At 34.7% G+C, this 24,523-nt stretch overlaps 1 protein-coding gene and 1 long non-coding RNA gene across 2 annotated transcripts; one reads left to right on the top strand and one right to left on the bottom strand.

The window, feature by feature from the left end:
• The first annotated feature begins 1,337 nt into the window (after positions 1–1,337).
• On the top strand, positions 1,338–4,392 carry LOC136068521 (uncharacterized). Its single transcript, XR_010629879.1, has 3 exons — positions 1,338–1,615; positions 2,913–2,974; positions 4,182–4,392. It is a non-coding gene; the product is annotated as an uncharacterized LOC136068521 (long non-coding RNA).
• Positions 4,393–5,844: 1,452 nt separating this feature from the next.
• Positions 5,845–7,799, bottom strand: LOC136068508 (uncharacterized). Its single transcript, XM_065775774.1, has 3 exons — positions 7,397–7,799; positions 6,888–7,280; positions 5,845–6,814 (listed from the first exon to the last, which is right to left on the bottom strand). The coding sequence occupies exons 2-3, from the start codon at positions 6,993–6,995 to the stop codon at positions 6,593–6,595; spliced, it is 330 nt and encodes a 109-aa protein (XP_065631846.1). The 5' UTR covers positions 6,996–7,280; positions 7,397–7,799; the 3' UTR covers positions 5,845–6,592.
• Positions 7,800–24,523: the final 16,724 nt, after the last annotated feature.

Below are 24,523 nucleotides of genomic sequence, written 5' to 3'. Positions count from 1 at the left end.
CCTGCGAACACTACATAAACCCGACACGGTTTTTTGCAGGTTAGGGTTGGGTCATAATGGGTTTAGGTCATAAACGGGTCAACCCGAAAGCGACATGATAAGAAACGTGTTATAAGCAGGTCAACTCGCGTAACCCACAATAAACATATTTGACACGCCAATTTATTTTTGTTAATCCAAAATGACCCACTTAACACAACCCGTTTAACTCGTATAACAAATAAATATTTATTTTATTTTAGATTTGTCAAATACCTTTTATATCCAACATATATTTTAAATTTAAAAAGAAAAGTGAGTACTTACAAAAACTTACAAGGAATATAATTGAAAATTGAAACTTTACAAATCCTAAATCTCTAAACCCTACAAACCCTAAATCTCTAAAACTTCTTATAAATATCTAATTTTATTTTTTTATTTCAGCCATACTACTCACTCTACTATCTTATAGTCTTACGCCTAATTCTGAAACTCAATGTCTCAAACCGATTATTGCTCTCTCTCTTACAAAAACTTATAAGGGATATAATTGAAAATTGAAACTTTACAAACCCTAAATCTCTAACCCCTACAAACCCTAAATCTCTAAAACTTCTTATAAATATCTAATTTTTTTTTTTTTTTATTTCAGCCGTACTACTCACTCTACTATCTTATAGTCTCACACCCAATTCTCAAACTCAATGTCTCAAACCGGTTATTGCTCTCTCTCTCTCTCTCCAATGTGTTTAGTGAGTTTTAGAATTAAAGAAAATCGTTTTCTTGGTGTTTCAAAATTCTGCAGTAATTTTTTCTTTATAATGTTTTTGTTCTATAAACTTTATTCTATTGTTTGCTCCAATTCTGTAACACCCCAACCTAATTTTATAATTAAACTATGTGTTTTAATGGTTAATTATTATTTTAAGCCACGTTCTTCCTATAATTAATATAAGAGTATTTAATAAGCGTATTATTTTATAAAACCTTTGAATAGGAATTGTAAAGATTATAAATGATTTAATGGCTAATTCTATTATAAATATGTACTAAGTATGTGCAAAACTATATTAAGTGGTTAAGTTATGAGATATATATATATATATATATACACATATATAGTTGTTGGTGTTTTAACTATGTATGATGCATAAGATATTATGGTTGAATTCCACCCACCCATGCAACCAATGGAAATTCAACACACATAATGCCAAAGTTTCATGCATGATGACAAACTTTAAAAACCAAGACTTGGCCATGCAATCACCAAGTTCCACCTAATCTCTTCTTTGACTATTCAAGGTAACTAGAATTTCCAAGCTCTCTCCCTCTCTATTCCTACGGTTCCAAGAAAAAAATCAGAAAAGTCTCACCTCACTTTTCTCTCTTTTCTCTTAAGGAAGGAGCTAGGAAACTCTCTTAACTCCTCTCTCAAGTCCACGGGTTCACACACCAAAAGGAAGACCAAAGCTCCATCTCATTTCTCCTTTCTAGTCTCTCAAATAAAATTTGAAGACTCAAAAACTCTCTTAAGCTCTCTACCTCTCATATTTTTGGGTCCAGCCATTAGAAAAGGGAGATTCTTTCATGAGTGATTCTATTTCTATTTCCCTCAAGAACCAGAAATTTGGTAAGGGTCTAGCTACTCTCACCTTAGAATCCATAATTTCTTCATGGAATCTTTAGTATTGGTATTTGTGGTTTGTGAAATTAGGAAACTTATAAGTCTATATATATATATATATATATGCTGTTTTAAGAAGCTTTGAATTTGTGTTGGTGATTTGTTGAAGGTAGATTAGGGTTTTTACTAATTAATGATGGTATATGATTAAGGAAGTAAGAAAAAGATAGGATGAATACTATTGATGTTACTGCTGGGATTTTTGTTGTATTTAATTTTGCTCTAAATGGTTAAATGATTATATATAATGTTTTATCACATGTTTAATGAGTGCATAAAAATCCCCATATGAAAATACCATCGTTTGATAATTGTTTGTGAATTTACAAGAAAATGTTTCAAAGCTGCCTCTGTGACAGATTCTGTGTTTATGCATGGTAAATTATGTATTAAATTGTATATAGTGAATTTGGATGCTAGGGTTATTTCCTATGAAATATAAGATACATACGGTTGTTATGGAAGTGGTCTCACATCATTTGGATCAATATAAAAATAATGGTTTAATTTCTAAATTGCATGAAATTCTGTCAGGACAGATTTGAGTATGCTGTATTTTATGATTTTTAATAAATCATGTTTTTATGTTTTGACTCCGAAATTTTATGGTATATATTGGACATCTAGAGGAGTTTCTCTGTAAAATTACATGAAGATTGGATGTGTTTTGATAGCCCGTTTGTATTTTACAAATGAGACATATGCTGCTGGAATAAAACAGTGAATAGTAAGGGACATGCCTAACTTTGAGGATTTAATTCTAAAGTTAGGGTGAATGATTTGAGATATAATTCATTATGCTCATCATATGATATGTCTAGATCATAGAGTAATTTTTTATAGCTTGGTTCAAGGTTTAATACTCAAAGGAGAGATTCTAAACCATTAGACGGTTGTATTTATGAAGCTGTTTTGTTGAACATGCTGTATGTTTCCTTAAGAGTGTATATGGTTACATGACAATGCTTAAAACAATGTATATTTATGCATGTATTATTTCCCTAAGCTCAAAGCACCTTTTGAAATGAAGTTAGCTCTTCTAGAAATATGATATTAATATGTGACAAGGATGGTATTTCTTTAGGTTGGTACATTATTTGTTGATGTGTGCATAATATGTTTGTGGGAACCTCGTTGAGGTGGGATTAGGATTTCCTTAATGTTAAGAGATAGGCTTTGAGATGAATGTGTAAGTATGTGATAAGGAAATTATGGATAGTAATAAGTTTTGATTTCGGTTTAGGTGTTACCAGCTGCCAGGTCTAAGCTCCTTCGACTTTAGGCTCTCGATTCCTCTGCTTTCAGGTAAGGGATAAGTTATATGGGCATTTGGTAAGTCATGAGGTTATTTTAATGTATATTATGCATTAAAATGTTTTTTATTAGAGATATGGCATGTAAGCATTATCAGACAAAGATATGTTCGTGAGCTTTCGAAACCTTATGTATATGATTTAAGCATATTGATGCTATTACTAATTCCACGAACATGATGAAGAAAACAATAGAAATGCTATTATTATGGAATTTTATGCAAAATAAGAAATTTCAGTATAATGTATAAGTATGGAAATGTTTTCGGGTTATGTCCTCTGGTGATCTGAACTCGGTCAGTAGGGGTTAATTACTAGCTTTCCATTGAAAAATGTTATCTGTTTAGCCATTTAAAGTAGAGGAAATAGGGTTGCTCGTAACTCTAATCTGAACAAGACCTTCTCCCCAATGTGTACGGACGGCGGGGAGGAATAAAACCTTGAGGAGATATGTCATCAGGCCTCTCAAAGAGGACAATATCATGCACACGAGGTCACCAAAATGTGATGAGGCCTTCTCTGTACAAACTTATCAGATATAGACTAACCAACAAGTTATTTATGAATAGCTATGTTATGTTATTAATCATGAGAGAAGTATTTAGTTTAAATGCATTGTGAAAAGTAAAAGCTCTCGTGAAAATAAAAAGTTTATGATGAAAAGAAAGCTGTTCATTAAAGATAAAAGTTTCTGAAATTCTGTAGTGCTATAAAGATAAAGTTTCTGAAGAAAGTACAAGTTTATGTTAAGAAGTTATCAGATATCTGTTTTTCTTTATGAAACGTTAAGTTTTATAATTATGAAAGTTATAATATTTTACAAGAAGGAGTTTATGAAGGAAAGTTTTATTATTCTTTAAGATGCTTCCAATTTAAGACAAAGTTACCGATTATCTGACTTTAAGTTAAAATGATCATTTTGTAATGAAAATATATATATGGTAACTTTGTAAGAAATGAAAGAAATTCAATCCGAAAGGCTTTGATAATATTATTCTGATAAGAAAAGGGAGAACAATTATTTTTACGAAGAGCATATAAGTTATTATTATAAATAGTATAAAATACTATGCATGAAAAGGGGCTCTCCTATCTGAATAATTGTAAAATGAAATGAATTGATTTACATGCATCCTTATTAAATTCTCATATATCTTACCTTTACTGAGCTGTGTACCTCACCCCTTCCACTCTTTCAGTCAACAGGTTTTAATTTGGAGCAGAGGGAGCCTTAGTCGAGTTTTGGAAGGAGCTAGTTTTAGTTTTAGAAGTATAGATCTCAAATTAGCAATTCGATGTTTAGCTTTATAGTATTGTGTATTTGAGGATCTAAAGAAAGTTGCGTACCTTACAGTATTAAGAGATGTATTATGTGAGATTCAAAATTTGAGTAACTGGTGGATTATATTATTCTTTGAGTACAGTGTAGATGCTCTGAATGTCAACATTTAAGTAAAGAAACAAGAATGAAAAGAAAGAGGGAAGCTTTTTTAAAAGTTTCGAAAAATTAAGTTGGTTCTTGTTAATATCAAGTTTAAGCTTGATATTAACATGCCGGTCATGGCCACAAACCTGGGTTTCGGATTTAGGGCGTGACAAATTCTTTCAATATTGATACTTAGCATTTGGCAAGTTCCAAAGATATTATATTTTTGTAAAACTATGTTATTTTATTTTTGTTAAATTATGTTATTTTGAATTTGTGTTGAAGTGTATGCACTTCTTTTGGAGTGTAAAGAACTTATTTCTAGGTGAATATTATATTTTTGTTGAATTATATTATTTTGAATGTGGGTTGAAGATTTGAAGTATGCATTGCTTTGGGGATGTAAAAAAAATTATTTTTAGATTGATATTATATTTAATATTATGTAGATTGAAATGGGTTGTGTTACATTCGTGTCAACCAACACGACTTGTTTATTAAGTTTGTCAAATGGATTAGGTCAGGTCAACCCGCCTTATTAATAAGGCATTGAATAAGGCATTCAATGCCCTGTTGTTGAATTTTGTCGCCTTGATCTTAGCATCATCCCAATCGGCTGACGCTTCCTTTGGCTTAGTCCAGCCAATCTCTACAGCTTGCCACACCTTCTCATCTAGAGACTACAAGAAAGCTCTTATGCGTACTTTCCAATATGCATAGTTAGTACTATCAAACAATGGAGATATAATAAGAGATTGTCCTCTATTCATGACAAACAAGGGTCAATGGATCAACATAACAAAGATTAACCCTAATCAGAGTGTGCCTGCTCTGATACCACTTAATAGGCCAAAAACGTATTGACCCCTTATAATGAATTAATTGATTAATTAGCCAAGTTTAATTAATTAATTAAATTAACATGCAAACGCGTGGTAGCACAAAAAAATCACCAATTAAACTAAGTATGCAATGGAAAATAAATTGACACGGTGATTTGTTTATGAATAGGGAAAACCTACACGGCAAAAACCCCACCGAGTGATTTTAAGGTCACCACTCCCGAGAATTCACTATTATCACAATAAGCTATTACAAGTAAAGGAATCCCAGTACCTTATACCAACCTACAGTTGAACCTTTACCCCAATACCCAATTAGACTTGTTCTGTAGTGACAATCTCTCCTTGTAATACACGACTCCCAATATGTGACTAATCAATTGCGCAGATCCTAGTACACGATTTCAATCACCAACTAGAGAAAATTGTTGACTTCAAAGTTCTTCAGTTCATCACACGATGAAGATCCAGAAGATGCTTGGTCATAAAACTCTACAGTGTACAAACACAACAACTTTTTCACAAGAAAGATGAACTAAGGCAAATTCTATCCAGTCATAATTTGCTTGAACAAACTTTTCTCAACACTTGTGCAACTTGTGTTCACTTTGACGGCCCTTAAAATAATCCTTTTATATGTCTAGGGTTGTGAGAAAAGAAAGTCCAAACACATAATGACGGATTAGAGTCAAAACAGAACTGAAATTCTATTTTTCACAAACCTCAACAAATGGCTATCTGTCGAGTTGCTGTCGAGTCACGAGGCTGGAACAACTCTTCAAGCTCGATAGTTTGCTAGCTGTCGAGCTTTAATGACAGGGACTTTTTAGACTTGAATCTTGGACAACTTGCATGGCTTCAACACTTGATCTTGAAACAAAGTTTCTTGAAACATTAAACACATCCTAAATCTACCCAAATACAAGTGAAGTGCATTTTGTCAAAAGATTATCCAATTACATAAAATAGTGACATATGTTCCTAACAAGTGAATCACATATGTCCTAACACCTGGAAAAACAAAAACATATAAGTTACTACTCATCAGGGACAGGATCTGTAGGGGTTGTAGTTGCAGCCTCTTCCATTGCCTCAGCAACAATTAAGGCTTCCTCTGTCTCTACTGTAGCCTCGAAAGGACGATTAAGAGCTCCTTCTCAACATCACCTATAACCAGGCCAGAAAGGTCCAAGTCAGGATGATACTTTGCCATCCACTTCCTGAGAAGGTCGAAACCTTCCATGTAGTACCCGCACAACTCATTAGAGTACTCGTTGAAGTCCTTAAATTCCTTCACCGCCGTGGCCCTAGCCTTCTGCAATTTCAGCTCCAGATTACCGATCTACTTGTCCTTTAGCTTGCAAAAATCTTTCTCCACTTGCAAACTCTTCTCCAAGGCTGCCACACGTTCTTTGTCATTTTCTGCTTCAATAATAAGAATGGCAACCTTGTTCTTGAACGTCTTATTCTCAACAGAAAGGGATCTGATCATAGGCTCAGATGTGGCCACCCTCTTCTCCAAGTCCAAAAGTTTCCCAAAAACAAAAAGAGACTCCCCCAAAGCCTACAAGAAATCGCCCTTAGCAAAGGCAAAGAAAAAAGAAGAAGTAAAGACAACCTACATTATCAACACATACCTGCACAAGCTTTTGAATGTGAGACAACATCACCTTGCTAGATGACTTTGCCATTAGAGGACTTAGGTCATCCACGGAGAGTGCCTCATGAGCCTTCAAAGCAGCCATGTCAGCATCGTCCCAGAAGGAAGGAAGGAAGGAAAGATTTGCCACCCACCTTTTTCTTCTTCCTAGCCTCCTTTCCAGCAGAGACAATCACCTCTAAAGATGAAGTGGGAGAGGCAGGACGCTTAGCAGGCAAATGAGCAAGAGGAGGAGTTACCTCGGGATCTTTCTTAGAAATGTTACCCATCTTTGAACGTTTCTTGGACAGGAGACCATTGATGAGGCCACACTTGGCCTTCCTCTCTTGAGCCTCAGCTAGTTTTTGCTTACTAAACCTAGTTGTCATTCCTGAAGGGAAGAAGAAAATATATAAAAATATATATAAAAAAAGATAAAAAGAAAAAGATAAAAGAGAGAAGATAAAAGCTTAAGATTTCAAGAGAGAAAAGGGAAGAAGCACTTACTCTTCTTCACAACTTCCAAATTTCTCCGGACCTTAGTAGACGGATCCGGACCCAAGAAATGAAGAAATAAAGATTGAGGAGAAACGAGCTCGTCAAAGTCCTTGACGGTCTCCAAATATTCCTTTACTTTTTCGGCACGACACTAATACCTCTTTTGCAAACGAGGACGCTGGGAAACTGCAAACAAAAGCACAAGTAAGTCATATACCATCGTCACTCACAAAAAGAAACGAAAAACAATAGAAAGACGCACCAAACACGGGAATTCCCTAACTACGAAAAGAATTGGGGGCTTCGTCCAGGTCCTCACCAGGGACGAACTCCCAACCACTTCCAGAAACAAAAAAGAAGTTTGGATTCCAATTTCAAAGAGACGACAGGTAATCAAGGAACTGAAACCTATCCCTAATTTGCTTCTCGTCCTTTCTAGTAAGGGAACACGAAATTGTCCAAACTTTATAAGGGGTGGAAAGAGAAGCAGCCTTAGAAATCACATGATCATCAGATGAGGATAACCTTGTCTCCAAGTCACTAGACCTAACCTTGGACATCTTTAACGACCTAGCTACCTTTGCAGAGTGGGAAACCAGAGGAAATAACGAAAAAAGGACAAACTTATATGGACAGTTCTCCCCCATAAAGAGATTAACCCAATTGAGACACTCTCCCTTTACAGACTCAAGCAAACAACCTAGATGGGCGAAAAGAAAAGCTATTGAAGGACAATCAACCCTAACAGAAGAGTAATCTACCATGGAAAAGTAGGAAATGAAACAGAAGCACGAAGAACTTACCAGGGAACGCAGGAAAGAGAAAGGAAGCTTGAAGGAGAGACAAACCCTAGAATAAAAACTGAACAAGGAAAGATTGTAGAAGAAAAGAAACATGAGGGAAAAATGTGAAATAAGTGGCCAAAGCACGCACAGGAAAACCAAGAATCGTATGCACGTCGAACGCATCCTGACCATACGCATGGCACCCAACTGCTCAAAAACCAACTCGCCATAAATGCGCAATACACAAAATACGAAGCGTCAGATGAATATGTTCTCATCTCGTCCAACAGATGAAGATTCGAACAAGGGGGCAGCTAACGAGTCAAAAATTTATGATTGTCATTAAGATGATACCATCATTAACCAAGAGAATATGTCAAGCATTTATTACGCTTATTGATGACAACATGTAATGGACGGAGCAACGGTCACAGAATGAGTTGTGAACTTCAAGCAAAGATTTTGTAATACAGTAGCCATTGAACATAAATACGGCAATTCATTGCCCATTGATTAGACACTCAACTATAAAAGAAAAGGTAACAAAAGTAAAAGTTACACACAAATATGCTACCAAAAATCATTCTCCAGTATATTTCTCTCTAATCTTTCTCCTTTACTGACTTAAGCATTGGAGGCAGATTGGCTAACGCCACACCAGCGTGTTACTCTTCCACCCAATACATTTTGCAGGTTTTCCTCCAACAAAGACAACCCCAACTACAGCATTGTCCATCTGTTGCGACGAGAAGCTCAACTGCTAATTTTTTGCATCATCATTTAGCAACCATAAATGAGTTGGAAAACAATCTTTTAGGGCTTGTTTGGTTTGGCTATAACTCAGTTTTTATAACTCATAACTCAATACTCATAACTCAAACTCAAAACCCATAACTTATAACCCAAACCTCACTTTATCTCAAAAACTCCAAAATTATTGTTTGGTCACATAACTCAGTCACATAACTCACTTTTTGCCACCATAACTCATATTTCAGAAACTGAAAACACCAAAATTCTGTTTTTAGTTTCCATCATCCATCACTCAAATTTTTGAGTTTTGAGTGATGGAAACATCGCCCAAAAACCAAGCCAAACAAGATTTTTTCGGTGGGACCCAAAAGTTTTGGAAACTCAATGATGGAAACTGTATCACTCAAAATCATGGTGATCCAAACAAGCCCTTAATTTTTCTTATTAGCTTACCGTGAGATAGAGTTGTTTTTCCAAAAAAAAAAAAAATTAAATGGAAAACAATCTCTAAAAAATAAGCAATACTTTTTTTTTTACCAAATATAGTTTTTCTTTGACTTATTTTTCTAATGCTACCAAACATTGAAAAATGTGAAAACTATCTTCACACAAGGTTTTCCATCAAAACAAATGGAGTGTTAAGTATCAAACCATAGCACAAATTAGACTTAGAAGGCACCAAAATTCAAAACGAGGCTTAAGAGTAACCATCTTTGAATCTAATGCTCCGTTTATTTTGAAGTAAAACACATTTTCAAGTGTTTAGTTGCATGTAAAATGTGGTCAAATTTGTAAACTATTTTTCCATTAACTGTAAAATCCTTTTATAAAAAGTTATAAAACATTTTACTTAAAAAATTTTTACAAAAACACACAGTAGCTTCCCCTCCCCCCATCTAATGGCTAGGTCACTAGTCTGATGGATTGGATCGTCGGTTTGATCACCAGAGACATCGATGCCAAGGGTCTAATGGCCAAAGCTGCCATTTTGATGATCAGTGTTGGTGGTATGGTCACTAGAGACGCTGCTATAATGGCAATTGTTGGCAACTTTTTGGTTGGAGAAACCACTCCAGAGACTAGTGCTGTAAGTCTAGTCATTCGAAAGACCATTTTAGCAACCAAAGCCGCCGATCTGGCCATCAGTGCCAGAAGTCTAGTGGCTAAAGTCGGCGTTCCAACAATCAGTGCCAGTGGTTTGGTCATTGAAGACACCGTTTAGGCTGCCGGTCAAAGGCTCTAGTTAGTGGCGGAGCTAGAAATATTTTTCAGGGGGGCCAAGCTAAATACACACACATGCATATAAATTAAATCCAAAGAATAACACGCACACATATATTTATAGCATTTATTTATTGCTTATACATGGAGTATTTGTAATTTTGATTTAAAATATGATATTTTCTTACAGAAACAAAAATATTTACATCTAACAAGTGTTTGAATCTTTGCCCAAAAAAATAATAATAATAAAGTCTTGTCATGTCTAAAAATATAAGTCAATTCAATAAAAATAAAATATAATTAAATTATGTACGGTATACATTTTAATTTAATGAGCTATGTATAATATAAGAATGATTAGAGGAAATAAAAAATGCATTAGTCAACTATATAAATACATTACATGTTTTTAGTAAAAATTTAGGGGGGCATTATTGAAATTTATGTCCAAAGTTATTATTTCTTACCCAAAAAACAAAAAAAAAACAAAAAAAAAGGGAAATTTTTTGAAAAGTCAAGGGAGCCCCTCCCTCTGCCCACCCTTAACTCCAGTGGCTGAGCTACCTGTTATGGTAGTTTGCTTAAAATATTTTTCTTATCATATCTAATTCCTGAAAATATTTTATTGAAAATGTTTTAATGTAAAATATTTTAAGTTTGAAAATATTTTACTTCAAAACAAAGCATAAGATATACGTGTGATCAACTTAAAGATCCTCGAAATTTAAATTTGATCCAGCCTAGATTCAAGACAGATTACATATTAGAACTCTAAAGACACCTATTTTTTTTATGTAACCTTTTGAAATCTATGGTCAGTAAAATACATGTATGATTTATATATATATGAAAATTTTAACTGTGCAGTTACCTGAAATAATTTGACAAAAGCAAGCTAGTTGTTCACTGGTGGATGTTGAAATTGGTTTCCTTTAAATATACCAAAACATTCGTTCATTGGCTTGCTGGTGATCAGGAACAGAATAAGTACAGGCGATAGGATGCTAAAATGGGTTATAATGGTGATCCGCTTTATGTTTTCTGTAGGTAACATTGAGAATATGGATCAACTATTCTTTGAATTCTCTTTTACAATAAGAATTTGGAGGCAAATTGTTATGAGCTGTTGTTTGATATCTTATGCAAAATTTTAGTGGGAGGAATTAATGGAATGGGGTGGTAGCTAAGACTTGCAACGATGCAGAAGAATAAACTGTGAATATTGTATCAACAACTTGCTAAAAGAATACTGTATAGAATAAGGCTGTGTTCCATGGACAAGCTAAGAGCCTTAAGGTTCTCTTTTCAAAGAGACTGCCCATCCGCCTATATCTTCAATTCTTCATAAACTGCACGTGCAAGTTATCTATGATTATCAGTGGTTGAAAGTTGAATATAATAGACTAAATATACAGTACTCTTTGCCCTTGGACCCCACAACTCCAAGCTTTCATCAACCCAGTAGTGGGTGAGAACGAACCAGAAGAAAAACTGCTGGGACAGTTCAGGTGGAAGGTGTTGAAAGAGGAGGTTCTTTGAGTATGATCACGACAAGAAGAAGAAAAAGGCACGTGAGGCTGCTAGAAGGAACCGAAAGAGGTTCGGACTTTTGTCCTCTTTCTGTCCATTTATTTTTTTCTTTTTTTCTTTTTTTTCCTTCTTTTAAAATTTTATTTACATTTCTCAAAAAAAAAAAAATAATAATTTACTTTTTGTGGTTGTTGTTGGTAGTGGAGAAACGAGGATGAAAAGACATGGAAATAAATACTTTAGCATTGAGTTTTATGTTAGTTCTGCAAGATAGTGATTGTTATAATAATGCTTAAATAAAAGTGATTTAACATTGGTAATCGATCAAAAGTGATGGATTTATGTAAGTAGGAAGAGTAGAAAGTGTCACCACTCACATAGTTGACTATATCAACATGTTGTAAAACTAGATGTGATCTTAAAATTGTTGTAATTAATTTAACAAGTGGTGGTATTGACTTCAAACTCTATTTCCACTTTGCTAGGGTTAAGTTTTTAAAATGCAAAATAAAAAATTCATTTCACTATGAGAGAGAATAAAAAATAATAAAATGTAACAACTTGCTAAAAATGTTTAGCTTTAGCAACTCAGATGTAAGGTTTCTTTCTATGTTTGTGTTGCTAAAATATATAGTAAATCTGGAGTTCTAGCATTCTGGATGCGAATGCTAACACCACAAAAAATGTCATTATGGCTGGCTTTTGCCTTAGAACAATTGTCAAGGGGAATTTAAGCTTTTGATACATGTGGTAATTTATGTTAGCTATTAATTTCCAGCATGAAATGAAGAAGTGTTAGATAGTGAGTTTGATGTAAATTGTAAAGGGCTCTATGGTAAGCACAATTAAAGCAATTCGCTGGCCTTGGTGTTGTTGCCCGGGACAGTAATGGGGAAACTTACGGCAGCATGTAGTGAAGCTTTTTTTTTTTTTTTTTTTTGAGAGAGAGAGAGTTTCAACATTTTGCGTTCACTTCTGATGATAATTTTTTCTTATTAGACCAAAAACCAATCAGTTTTTGGTGTAAGTAGAAATTAAATCTTAAATCTTTTATATAACCATCAGAGACTTCACTACATGCTCCTGATGATAGCATGTAGTGAAGTGGTACAGCAAAATGAAGACACCATATAGTTAAGACCTACCTGCCCCACCCTTTCTCCACCATTATATATTTGTATTGCTACACCTCAATATCTCATATATTAAAAGGGTTTTGAATGTGAGAAGCAACATCGTAGTATAGCTCTCCCGTGTGTGTTTTTGAGGGAAAGAAAGATGTGCTTCAAAATATTGAAAAAGTTTTCAAATGATTTGTTAACAAATACTTTAAGGGCACCTATTAATTGAACCAATAAAGATATAAACCAAGTAAAAGGTCAGCTAACATTCACTTAAAAGCCTTGCAAGCAAATGGGACGCTTAAACTTGATTTCAAGAGTCAAAATACATAACAAAAAAACTCTCATTAGTCTGAATATAAATCCTCCACAAATTGCTAGTGTGCATAAAATTTCAGAATACATTAACAATACATCAAATAAAACCAATTTGATGATGATCACAGAATAGATAATTCGGCTCCTACAGGTAGATTTTACAGGTAGATTTTTCTTGAGCTGCTTGGCACATTCTATCACACCTTCATTCTCTTCTACTCTCACAAACTTCCAAGGGATTAATAACAAGCTTCTCAAGTTTGATGGCACTTTCGAGTAAATAAACAATAAGCTCAATGTCTATTGCACGCCCCACAAATCCTGTTATTTCAACCTGAAATATTTTACTAAAAATATTTTATATGTTTACATGTAAAATTTTACATGTTCAATTTTACATTTGAAAATATTTTACTTCAGAACAAAGGAAACATTAATTTCAAAAATTACCCACATTAGTTCATGTAAAACTTGTATAAAAATAAGATGTGAGTTACAGTAATCATGTGAATATATACAATTAATATTCATATACAATTTTTTTAAATATTTTTTACTCATATATACAAAGAGAGAGATGATTTGAGAGAACCATCCATATTTTCCCATAAGTGCTACATAAGCTTGTCACATGTGTTTAGTTTGTCCAATAAAATGATGCCATGCCATTTTTAATTATTTAATTATTTAAAAATTTTAGGCTATAAAAATTATATGGCTTCATTTTATTGGACAAACTAAATATACATATCAAGTTTATGTTACATTTAATGGAAAATATGGATGGAGAATTGTTGATGCAAACAAAATAGAATTTTGGGAGTAAAATTCAAATTTTGAAAATTAAGGTGTAAAATCTAAATACTTCAAGTTTTAGAGGTGTAGTTTGAAATTTAAAATTTTTTAAAAAAATAGACCAATAAGTTAGGGTTTGTGTTTGTTTTCATGCCCATGGATACCCGATGAGCTAGCCCAATAGCCTAGCCCATTAGCCCAACTTGTTGCCCAGCCTAATAACCCATGGGCCAATTATGCCCAGCCCTCAGTCCCCAATTGACTAGCTTATATATAGTCTAGGCTTTGGGTTTTGTTTTAAGTCATTACTTAGTTATTATCTTAACCCAAATTCCAACACCAACCCCAACCCACCCGAATCCAAAAAAGCCACAAACCATGTCATGCTGGAATAAGGGAAAGAATGGTGCAAGTACTAAATCTGCCTCCGTAAAATCTTCTAGCTTAGAAGATTTATGCTCTTTCATGACTACTCACGTAGTGGTGGATAATGCGCTTAAGTCTCTTCAACTCACACGTGCGGCAACTAATGAAATCACCAATAGGATCCAGTCTCAAACAGTAGTGGTGTTTTCAACACCAAAAGAAGCAATGTTGTTAGGACATATGTGATTCACTTGTTAGGAACAATGTCACTATTTTATGTAATTGGCTAATCCTTTGACAAAACGCACTTAACTTGTATTTTGGTAGATCTAGGATATGTTTAATACTTCAAGAAACAGTGTTTCAAGATCAAGTGTTGAAGACATGCAAGTCTGTCCAAAATTCAAGCTGAAGAAATGTCTGTCACTAAAGCTCGATAGCTAGCCATCTATCGAGATTTAAGAATCTGTTCCAACCCCATGGCTCGACAGCAGCTCGACAGATAGGCATCTGTCAAGGTTTATGAAAAACAGAATTTCAAATCTATTTTAACTCTAATCCATGATTATGTGTTTAGGCTTTCTTTTCTGACAACTACCCTAGACATATAAAAGGATTATTTTAAGGGCCGTCAAAGAGGACACAAGTTGCACAAGTGTTAAGCAAAGTTTGTTCAAGCAAATTATGACCGGAGACAGAGTTTTGCCCTAATTCATCATTCTTGTAGAAGTTGTTGTATTTGTGCACCATAGGGTTTTGTAACCAAGATCTTTTTGATCTTCATCGTGGATGAACTGAAGAACTTTGCAGCCAACAACCTTCTCTAGTTGGTGATTGAAGTCGCGTACTGGGATCTACGCAATTGGTTAGTCACGTACTGGGAGCCGTGCATTAAAAGGAGAAGTTGTCACTACAAAACAAGTCTAATTGGGTATTAGGGTAAGGGTTCAACTGTAGGTTGGTATAAGGTACTAGGATTCCTTTACTTGTAACTGATTGTTGTGATAATAGTGGAGTTTCAGGAGTGGTGACCTTAAAATCACCAGGTAGGGTTTTTGTCGTGTAGGTTTTTCCCATTCGTAAACAAATCATCGTGTTGCTTTATTACTCGCTGCATACTTAGTTTAATTGGTGATTTGTTTGTGCTACCACGCGTTTGCATGTTAATTTGATTAAATTAATTAAACTTGGCTAATTAATCAATTAATTCATCACAAGGGGTCAATTCATTTTTGGCCTATCAAATGTAATTCTAACATTTTTTAGCTCTTTTAGAATAAACTAACTCCACATGATGTGTGATACATATTTTATTAGTTTTCTTCAACATTTCAATAATTCTTTTAGTAAAATATTGTAATCTATAGTATTTTATTTTATGGACAAAATAGAAAGACAATAAGAGTGTTATAGTGATTTGATCATACCATATTTATTTACAAATTTAACAATTGCCTGATATATATGTACACACACACACATGCTTTATGCCTATTCAAGAATACCAATATTATTTTTGATATATTAAAAATACAAATATCCTTCAGTTATTATTATTCTTTTTTACATATTGTGCATCATTAAAATTATTTATTCTTTTAATGGATATTGTTTCAATTGTTGCAAAAGTAACTAAATTTGAGGAAGAATAAAATACTTCAAATAACTCTTCGAGAAATGACATCAACATTTTATTAAAAAATTAACATGGCTACATATTTTGAAAATCCAATAGTTGAATTGCATTTTGTTTACACAAAAGTTAAATGTCGTGCCAATCAAATGTTATTTACTTTTCTATCCATAAAATTATTTTTAATGAATAATCTTATATTACAAAAAAACTTGAAGCTTAAGCAATTGATTAATAACATATCTATTAATGTTTGATTTTCTAGAAATTTTGCAAATATGGAAGATATAAGAAGAAAATGCAATTCAATGATAGATTTGTCAAAATTTACATCCAATAAAAGATATTTTTTGAAGATGTAGTCTTAAGTTACAACCAAGTTTATTGTCAAACTTTGTCCTAATAATAATAACAAAGTTTAGCTACAAAATTGGTTGTAACCTAAAGATACAATTTTACTCAATATCTTTTTATTGAATGTAAATTTTGACAAATATACTATTGTATTACATTTTCTTCTTATATTCTCTACGCTTACAAAAATTTTAGAAAATTTAAGATCAATAAATTATTTAAATTACAAGTTTTTGTAGTTCAAAATTATGCATGAAATATAAGCTTATAGATCAAATAGTAAATAATATCCAATTGACACAAAATTTGATGTGTATTAAGAGCAAAAAGAACATGCAATCTAATAATTAGATTTTCAAAATATGTATAATTAATGTTAATTTTTTTAAACGAAGTTGTCACCTACAACTAATTTTGTAACTAAACTTTGTCCTTATTATTATTATTATTATTATTATTATTATTATTATTATTATTATTATTATTATTAAGAGGATTCAGAAAGTTAGTTATGGCTTCAGAAAATGTCAAAAATACCCCTAATCTAATTAAATAATCCTTATTCTTAAAAAATAAAAAATGGGGTTAAAATTGTAATTCAACAAAATCCAAAAACAAAAAAAAAAAACTTTCAGAGAAACTTTTTTTAATAAAAATTAGCACACTCTCTATTTAAATATATCTCATGCCCGTTTGATACATTTTTTTCCTAAAAAGTAGCAAACATTAAACTAGCAATTTACTTCATTTCAAATTCTAAATTTTAGTTTCTTAAAAATTCCTTCCTGTATAACCTTACTGACAATAGATAAATTTAAATTAAAAAATTACATTAAACTCAACAAAAAAAAAAAAGCTTCATGCGGAGCACGTGTGATAAGGCTAGTCCTTTTTATTTGTTTGAAATATATATATATATATATTTATTATTTATAATAGATGTAAATTATTAACCTTTACCAAAATAAAAAATAAAACAGCCTTTGAGCACGCACGCTACACATGCTTAAAGTCTAGTACATATTATTTGAGTTTGAAATTTAAACTTTACAACCGTTGAATGCACATTCATAATGTAGGTTTTAAAATCTGTATATTGGCAGGAAATGTGAATCTTTTGAGAGCCTATTATTTATCATCCTAGCTATTTGTACTACTTTGTAAGATAGCCTGGATTACTCTTATACCTAAACTTTGAAGCAGGGATGGAGCTATGTTTGGACGGGGGGGGGGGGGGGGCACTGCCCCCTCGATCCAACAAGAAAAAAAAGCACTTGTATTATACATAAATTTGAATCTGGCACATGAAAAATTAAATTTGGTCCCCAAAATGCCCTTTAAAATTATGAAAGAGCCCAAAGAACCACACAAATAAGCCTAAACAACATAAAATCAGCCCAAAGCCTTGATTTTTTAAAATTATATAAAATATATATATATATATATAACTATAGATTTGTATGCCAGTCTCACCGTAATTCCCAACAAAATTTCAAGGAAAAAAAAAAAACTCAAATAACCATGAGAGGGTTTCAGTTGAATAGAGACAAAAAGTCTATAAGAGGCCACAACACTACCATTAGAAGAGAGTGTTTGAGTAAATTGTCGCAACATGCCACCGGATCTACAAGAGGAAGTCAAGGTGGAATTTAAACTTGAGGTGAAAGATCCTTTAAAAGTAAGTTTGGTTTTTATTTTTATATTTTTTATGTTTTGGGGTTATTCAAATCTTGATTTGGGTCAGATTATGATTTTGAGTTCTCTTAGCGTGCATGGTGATGGTCTTGTTTGAATGTTCAAAGTTTGTGCCTTTGTTTGAGGGTTGCGGCAAAAGAAGGAAAAAAAAATGTGTAAATTTTTCTTTGATAGTTTTTTATAGAAAACTATTGGTAATGGTAGAGTGGGTCAATGGTAGTGTTGTTTTCTATTGAGTCATTGACATGGTTGTGTTGTTATAGTTTGTCATTTTTTTTTTTTTTAAATAGTTTGAAATCTTTATAATTATAATTATATCAAAGAGACAACAAAGTATTATTAGGTAAATAATATATCTTAGCAACAATTTTACTAACAAAATAGTATTTTGATTATTAAATAAATAAATAAATAAGTATTTTAGTTATGATTTTTTTTAGCCCCCCTCGCTCCCTTGATAGTCTGGCTCCGTCCCTGCTTTGAAGTCACCATGTCTGAACTTTCCACTGTTCCACAGCTTTAGAAACAGCAATTATAGAGTCGATATTGGTATTCAAAGCCATATGTGAATCTTCAAGCTTCCATTTGTGCAGAGCATACACCTGAATCACACTGAATTCATCTGCAACATCCGGGTCTTTAGCACAACACATCTCGCATAATTATAAAATCTATCTGAACAATCACAACTTCAAATGTTCTCCTCTGTATCAAAGTAGCTTGGATTTTAACTACTCAGTGTAATGCTATAACAAATCTGATGAGAAATAATGTATCTTTTCCATTCAAGCACAGTAAAAACTGTCACAAACAACCAAAATTTCAAGAATCTAGGTGAATCTTACCACAGGGATGATGAGTGTTCATGTGGGCAGCTGTCATATGCTGTCACTCATGCCCCTTGAATAATTTTTTTGTTTCGTGTCCCACACTGCATAGATTACATCTACTACATAACTTTATAATAGTTGTCACGTACCTTCTAGATCACCGAGTTCTGGCGAAGGCCCGGGTCTTGTGGTTCCTAGAGTGGAGGGCATAGCGCAAGGCTGGTTTCACAGAGCAGCGATGACCTCCCGCCCTCAACAGTGGAAGGATAACGAGCTGGTGTGCTTCTTATCCACATTGCCTGGTGAGTTGAGCTCACTTGAACCATCTCTTTTTATGTTTTTTTGCTTCAAAAATTTACCATTTCAACAGAAAACTTCAAGTCCTAGTAGTTGTTGTTGTTGTTATTATTATTATTATATATTATTATAAATAAAAATATTTTCTTCTAAGTGGTTCAAAATTTATATATGGTTATTTGTATAAATTTTATATAAGAAAATAATTGCTTCAAAAATTTACCATTTCAACAGAAAACTTCAAGTCCTAGTAATAGTTGTTGTTATTATTATTATTATAAATAAAAATATTTTCTTTGAAAGTTCAATATGGGTATAAAACACCCTTGAACGTTTAGACCCCAAATTACAAAATTACCAATTCAAGTTTTATATCAAACAATTAATGTGCGAAACATGATAACAAGCTTATAACAGAATTGATAAACAATCTAAGCCAAATATAAACACATCCACAGCAGTAAATATAAGGCAAAGATAAAGGGAAGGAAGATGCAAACACACGGACAACACACGATGTGTTATCGAAGAGGAAACCGAAGTCCTCGGCATAAAATCTCTCCACCGCCCTCCAAGCGGTCAAATAATCCACTAAAGAATGTAGTTGGGATACATGAACAGCAAAAGACCCTCCAAGCCTAATCTACCAAAGTACCTAAGCCCTCCAAGCTTCTTGCTCCAACGAGGTTACGCCAAACCTATTTCTTCTTTAGCTTCCCGGATTCCGCTACTAGACCATAGTATCAACCAATGTATATTGATTCCTTTCAAACTACTTCCCTCAGCACCAAATAAACCTTCTCACAGACATGGGTGTGGTGAGATAAGGATTTGGTAAAAGACCTCTCAAGGATATGACAATGGAGAGGAAGAGAGTAGAAGAATTTGTAAAGTCTCTTTAGATGAAGATTGGGGATGAGGCAATCTTGTTTTTCTCTAGGGTTTTCTCTCACAAAATTCTCTCTAGAAACTCTCTCAATATGATGGGTATAAGGGTGTATATATAGTAGGGTGAGAAGGGAATGTAAAACGTCATTTTTTGCCAAACAGGGCAAGTTGGCGACTTGGTCTCGCGGCTTGTCCAAGTCGCAAGTTCAAGTCGCGACGTAACGGCCTGGCCAGTCTGGAACTTTTGTCCTATAGTGTGATAGCTGGCACGACCCTTCAGCTTCCCAGTGTGCCTCTCACGTGTCAGCTTTTGGCGGCTTGCTAGTCATGATCCACCCGCGAGCTCTAGCCGTGAACCTCTGTTTTTCTTGCACACTCTTGACCTTTTCTTCACAACTTCTCACACACTACCCTTACAATTTTTCCACCTAAATACAGGGTTGCTAAGTGCTAAATTACAAGCAAATTGGTCACGGAATAAAACCAATTAAATGGTTGATTAAATTCAACCTTTCAATCTCCCCCTTTGGCTATTCCATGACAAAACCCTACAACAGACTTTAGACTTAAACGTGAGTTGGGAACAGTTGGAAAACTCACTCACACCTAACTCTAGATTCTGTAAAGCTCTTGAACATATGAATAAGTAACTCCTGAAACACAATAACATGGCAATATCATTGTATGCAGAAAATTTAATATACATATGGAGCAAAATAAGCATGATCAAGCAGAAATGAACATAAGCATAAAAGCAATAATTCATGGCAAGATCAACACCAGTAATCACTTAAGCAAAAGTGATTACTATGTTCATTCACACAAGAAATGAACATCCGGACATGCAAAAATGATAAACTCAATTGAAGAGTATCATTTGCAAGTCCAACACTCAACCAATGCATACAAACATATACGCATCTAGGAACAATCCTACACGGGCACAAGAGTGTTGTACTTAAGATAATGCAAGACATTAACAAGTACCAAAACACAAAGCACAAAGGCTGCATATGCAAAGTTTTGCAAATACATGGCACAAACCATACAAGCCTACAAACAGTGCATAAGAACAAGAAACAACCCCCAAAGTTTACAAAAGCAACAATGGGTACAAATCTACAATCAAACAGTGCTTAAACCTGAATAACATCATACTATATAAGTAAACACCAAAGATTCACAAGTGTATCAAACTTAAAACACAAATATTTAAAACAGACTAAAAACTAGTGTATCAAACTTAAAGAAAATACATATTTAAACTCCCCCTCAAGAGCTGCCCCAAAAGTTCTCCTCCTTTTTAACCGGAATGGCCAAAGGGTCAGTGATTCTGGCTGGTATGAATGCTATCAAACTTGGCAGAGAGAACATCAAGCTGGTCCTGCATTGCTGTCATCCTCTCTGTCTGTTGATTCTGAACATCGCGGATTGTATCAAGTCTCTCCAGGATGATCTGAAAGGTATCATGAGGTACAGGTGATGAGGTAGAAGGTCTGCTCTTCTTGACTCTTACTCTAGGTGTGAAAATTGGTCCTGCCCCTTCTGCTTCAGTCTCCATAGGATCACCTTCTTCGTGGACACCCTCTTCTTCTTCACCTGGAAGACAACTCTGTATCTGTATTAGAGTAAATCTCTTGATGGCTGATAGAGGAGGCATGGGACTGATATCTTGTGGGATTACAACACCCTTTTCTTTGAAAATTCTCATGAGAAGACTTGGAAACACCAACTTGGGCCTCGAGGTGGTTTTAGTTTCATCCATTATAATATCAAAAATGTGGGAACTGATGTCAATAAAGCTGTTTTCCTTAAGATCCATAAGAAAGATGGCTCTAGCATACGTCAATGTAGTCATCTTCCTTATAGGGTACAGATTGTACATCATTATTGTTGTTAAACACCTCATGTCTTTAGGAAAGTCAGAAGTGTTGAGACATCTCTTTTCTAAAACCCCACCAATCTTTTTCTGGACAGTTTCTAGAGAGACCATTCTGTCTTCAACCTCCTGTTGAAGCTCTCCAAGCAGTTGGTGAAGGCACCGATCATCTTCATCACGTCCATCATTCCTGGATCATTGTTTTGACCTCTTGGTTTCTCACCACCCCAAGACCTCTTGTCATTCCTTCTTCCTCGTGACCGAGGTGCGCTTGCATTGTTGTCTGCTCTCAGCTTTTGACAGTTGGGTCTAGTATGCCCTCGCAGTCCGCAATAGTGACACACATACTCAGTTCTAGGACCCCATTGTGGTCTTGAGAGAGATCTTGCTCTGGTTTCGTGTCTGCCCATAGATTGATTTCGGGCTTATTCACCATCCGTTGCTCACTCACATTCTTCTTCTCAGCCTTAACATTCTCAGGGATGGTTTCTTCTACAGTAGGCTCTATGGCCTTCACAAATTTCACTTCTTTGGTTGCTTTGGCTGATGAGCTACTTCCTCCGGTATACACCAATCCAGACTTATCTGAGAAATGTTTTTGAGACGAGATAACATCTTCCAGCTTTCTGGAGGAGACCCTTTCAATCTTGGCTTGCGCTTGCACCATCTCTTGCTCAAGGAATTTACTTTGGTGTAAGCTTCCGATAACTCTCCATTTAGTGTCTCAATCTCACATTTAGCCTCTTTATATCTAGCCAGTAGACTTTTGTAGTCCTCTTCAGCCCTTTTCATCTTCTTTACAGCCGCCTTTGTAACCCTTGCATACTTACCTGCTTTCTCAAGGAGTAAAGTGTAATTCTCTTGAATACTCAATGTACCTTCATCCTCTTTAGCTTCCGATTCTTCAACAACTCCAATAGACTCCAAATCAGAATGTTCACCAAGCTCCTTCACAAGTGTATCCAAGTCATCTGAGGATTCCACATGAGCAATGGTCATGAATGCGGAGAAATTTTCTTCTCCATCACAGCTCTCGTCAGAATCAGAATTTGATAAGTCCGAATCACTTAAAGTAGTGGCATAGACCTTTCCCTTCGACTTCAAGTAGTTTGGACATTCCTTTTTAAAATGCCCATGCCCATTACATTCAAAACATGTAATTCCTTATGAGAATTGGGAATCTTTACCATCTTTTCTTCGGAAGTCTTTCTTCTCTTTTTCGGCACTCTGGAATTTTTTTTTGTCACCAAATTTTCCACTATTCTTGAGCTTTAGGAATTTCCGGAAGTTCTTTACAAGATACGCCACATCTTTATCTACCGTATCCTCTTCCGAAGATTCGTGAGACACTATCCTTTCATCAATTGTCTTAAGAGCAAGGGATTTGCTCTTCTTCGCTGAAGAAAGAGACAACTCATATGTCTGTAGAGAACCAACCAGCTCTTGAACCTTGATTTCGTCAAGATCTTTGCTCTCTTCAATGGCTGTAACTTTGGCACGAAAACTTTCTGGTAGTGACCGAAGGATCTTCCTTACAACTTTAGACTCCTTCGTCTTTTCCCCAAATTAAATTTGCCGATGACCACCTCGTTTAGCTTACTATAAAAAGAGTCAAAGGACTTATCCTCATCCATCTTTAGCTGCTCAAAGCGAGTGGTCAGCATCTGAAGTTTGGTGTCTTTCACCTTCTTGGTTCCTTCATAGGTCGTCTCCAGAATCTCTCATGCTTCCTTAGCAACAGTAATATGTGAAATCCTATGAAATTCTTCTGGAGAGATACCACAGAAAATGGCATTCAATGCTTTACTGTTTGCATTAGCTGCCGCAAGAGCTGCCTTGTCCCAAGTGGATTTGGCATTCACTGGCTTTGTCCAACCTATATCAACTACATCCCACACAGCCTCATCCATAGAACACAAAAACGCCCTCATTCGGACTTTCCAAAAAGCATAGTTATTACCATCAAAAAATGGTGGAGCAGTGAGAGATTGAGACCTATCCATCTCAACAAGGGGTCAAGGATCACACTTAGGTATTAAAACCACAACAAGTGTACCGGCTCTGATATCAATTGAAAGTTCAATATGGGTATGAAACACCCTTGAACGTTTAGACCCCAAATTACAAAATTACCAATTCAAGCTTTATATCAAACAATTAATGTGCGGAACATGATAACAAGCTTATAACAGAATTGATAAACAATCTAAGCCAAATATAAACACATCCACAGCAGTAAATATAAGGCAAAGATAAAGGGAAGGAAGATGCAAACACACGGACAACACACGATGTGTTATCGAAGAGGAAACCGAAGTCCTCGGCGTAAAACCTCTCCGCGGCCCTCCAAGCGGTCAAATAATCCACTAAAGAATGTAGTTGGGATACATGAACAGCAAAAGACCCTCCAAGCCTAATCTACCAAGTACCTAAACCCTCCAAGCTTCTTGCTCCAACGAGGTTACGCCAAACCTATTTCTTCTTTAGCTTCCCGGATTCCGCTACTAGACCATAGCATCAACCAATGTATATTGGTTCCTTCCAAACTGCTTCCCTCAGCACCAAATAAACCTTCTCACAGACGTGGGTGTGGTGAGATAAGGATTTGGTAAAAGACCTCTCAAGGGTATGACAATGGAGAGGAAGAGAGTAGAGGAATTTGTAGAGT

This window comes from Quercus suber, unplaced genomic scaffold (assembly GCF_002906115.3).
Source record: "Quercus suber isolate HL8 unplaced genomic scaffold, Cork oak 2.0 scaffold_119, whole genome shotgun sequence".
Classification (NCBI taxonomy): Eukaryota; Viridiplantae; Streptophyta; class Magnoliopsida; order Fagales; family Fagaceae; genus Quercus; species Quercus suber.
This window is presented reverse-complemented; position numbering and strand designations above follow the sequence as displayed.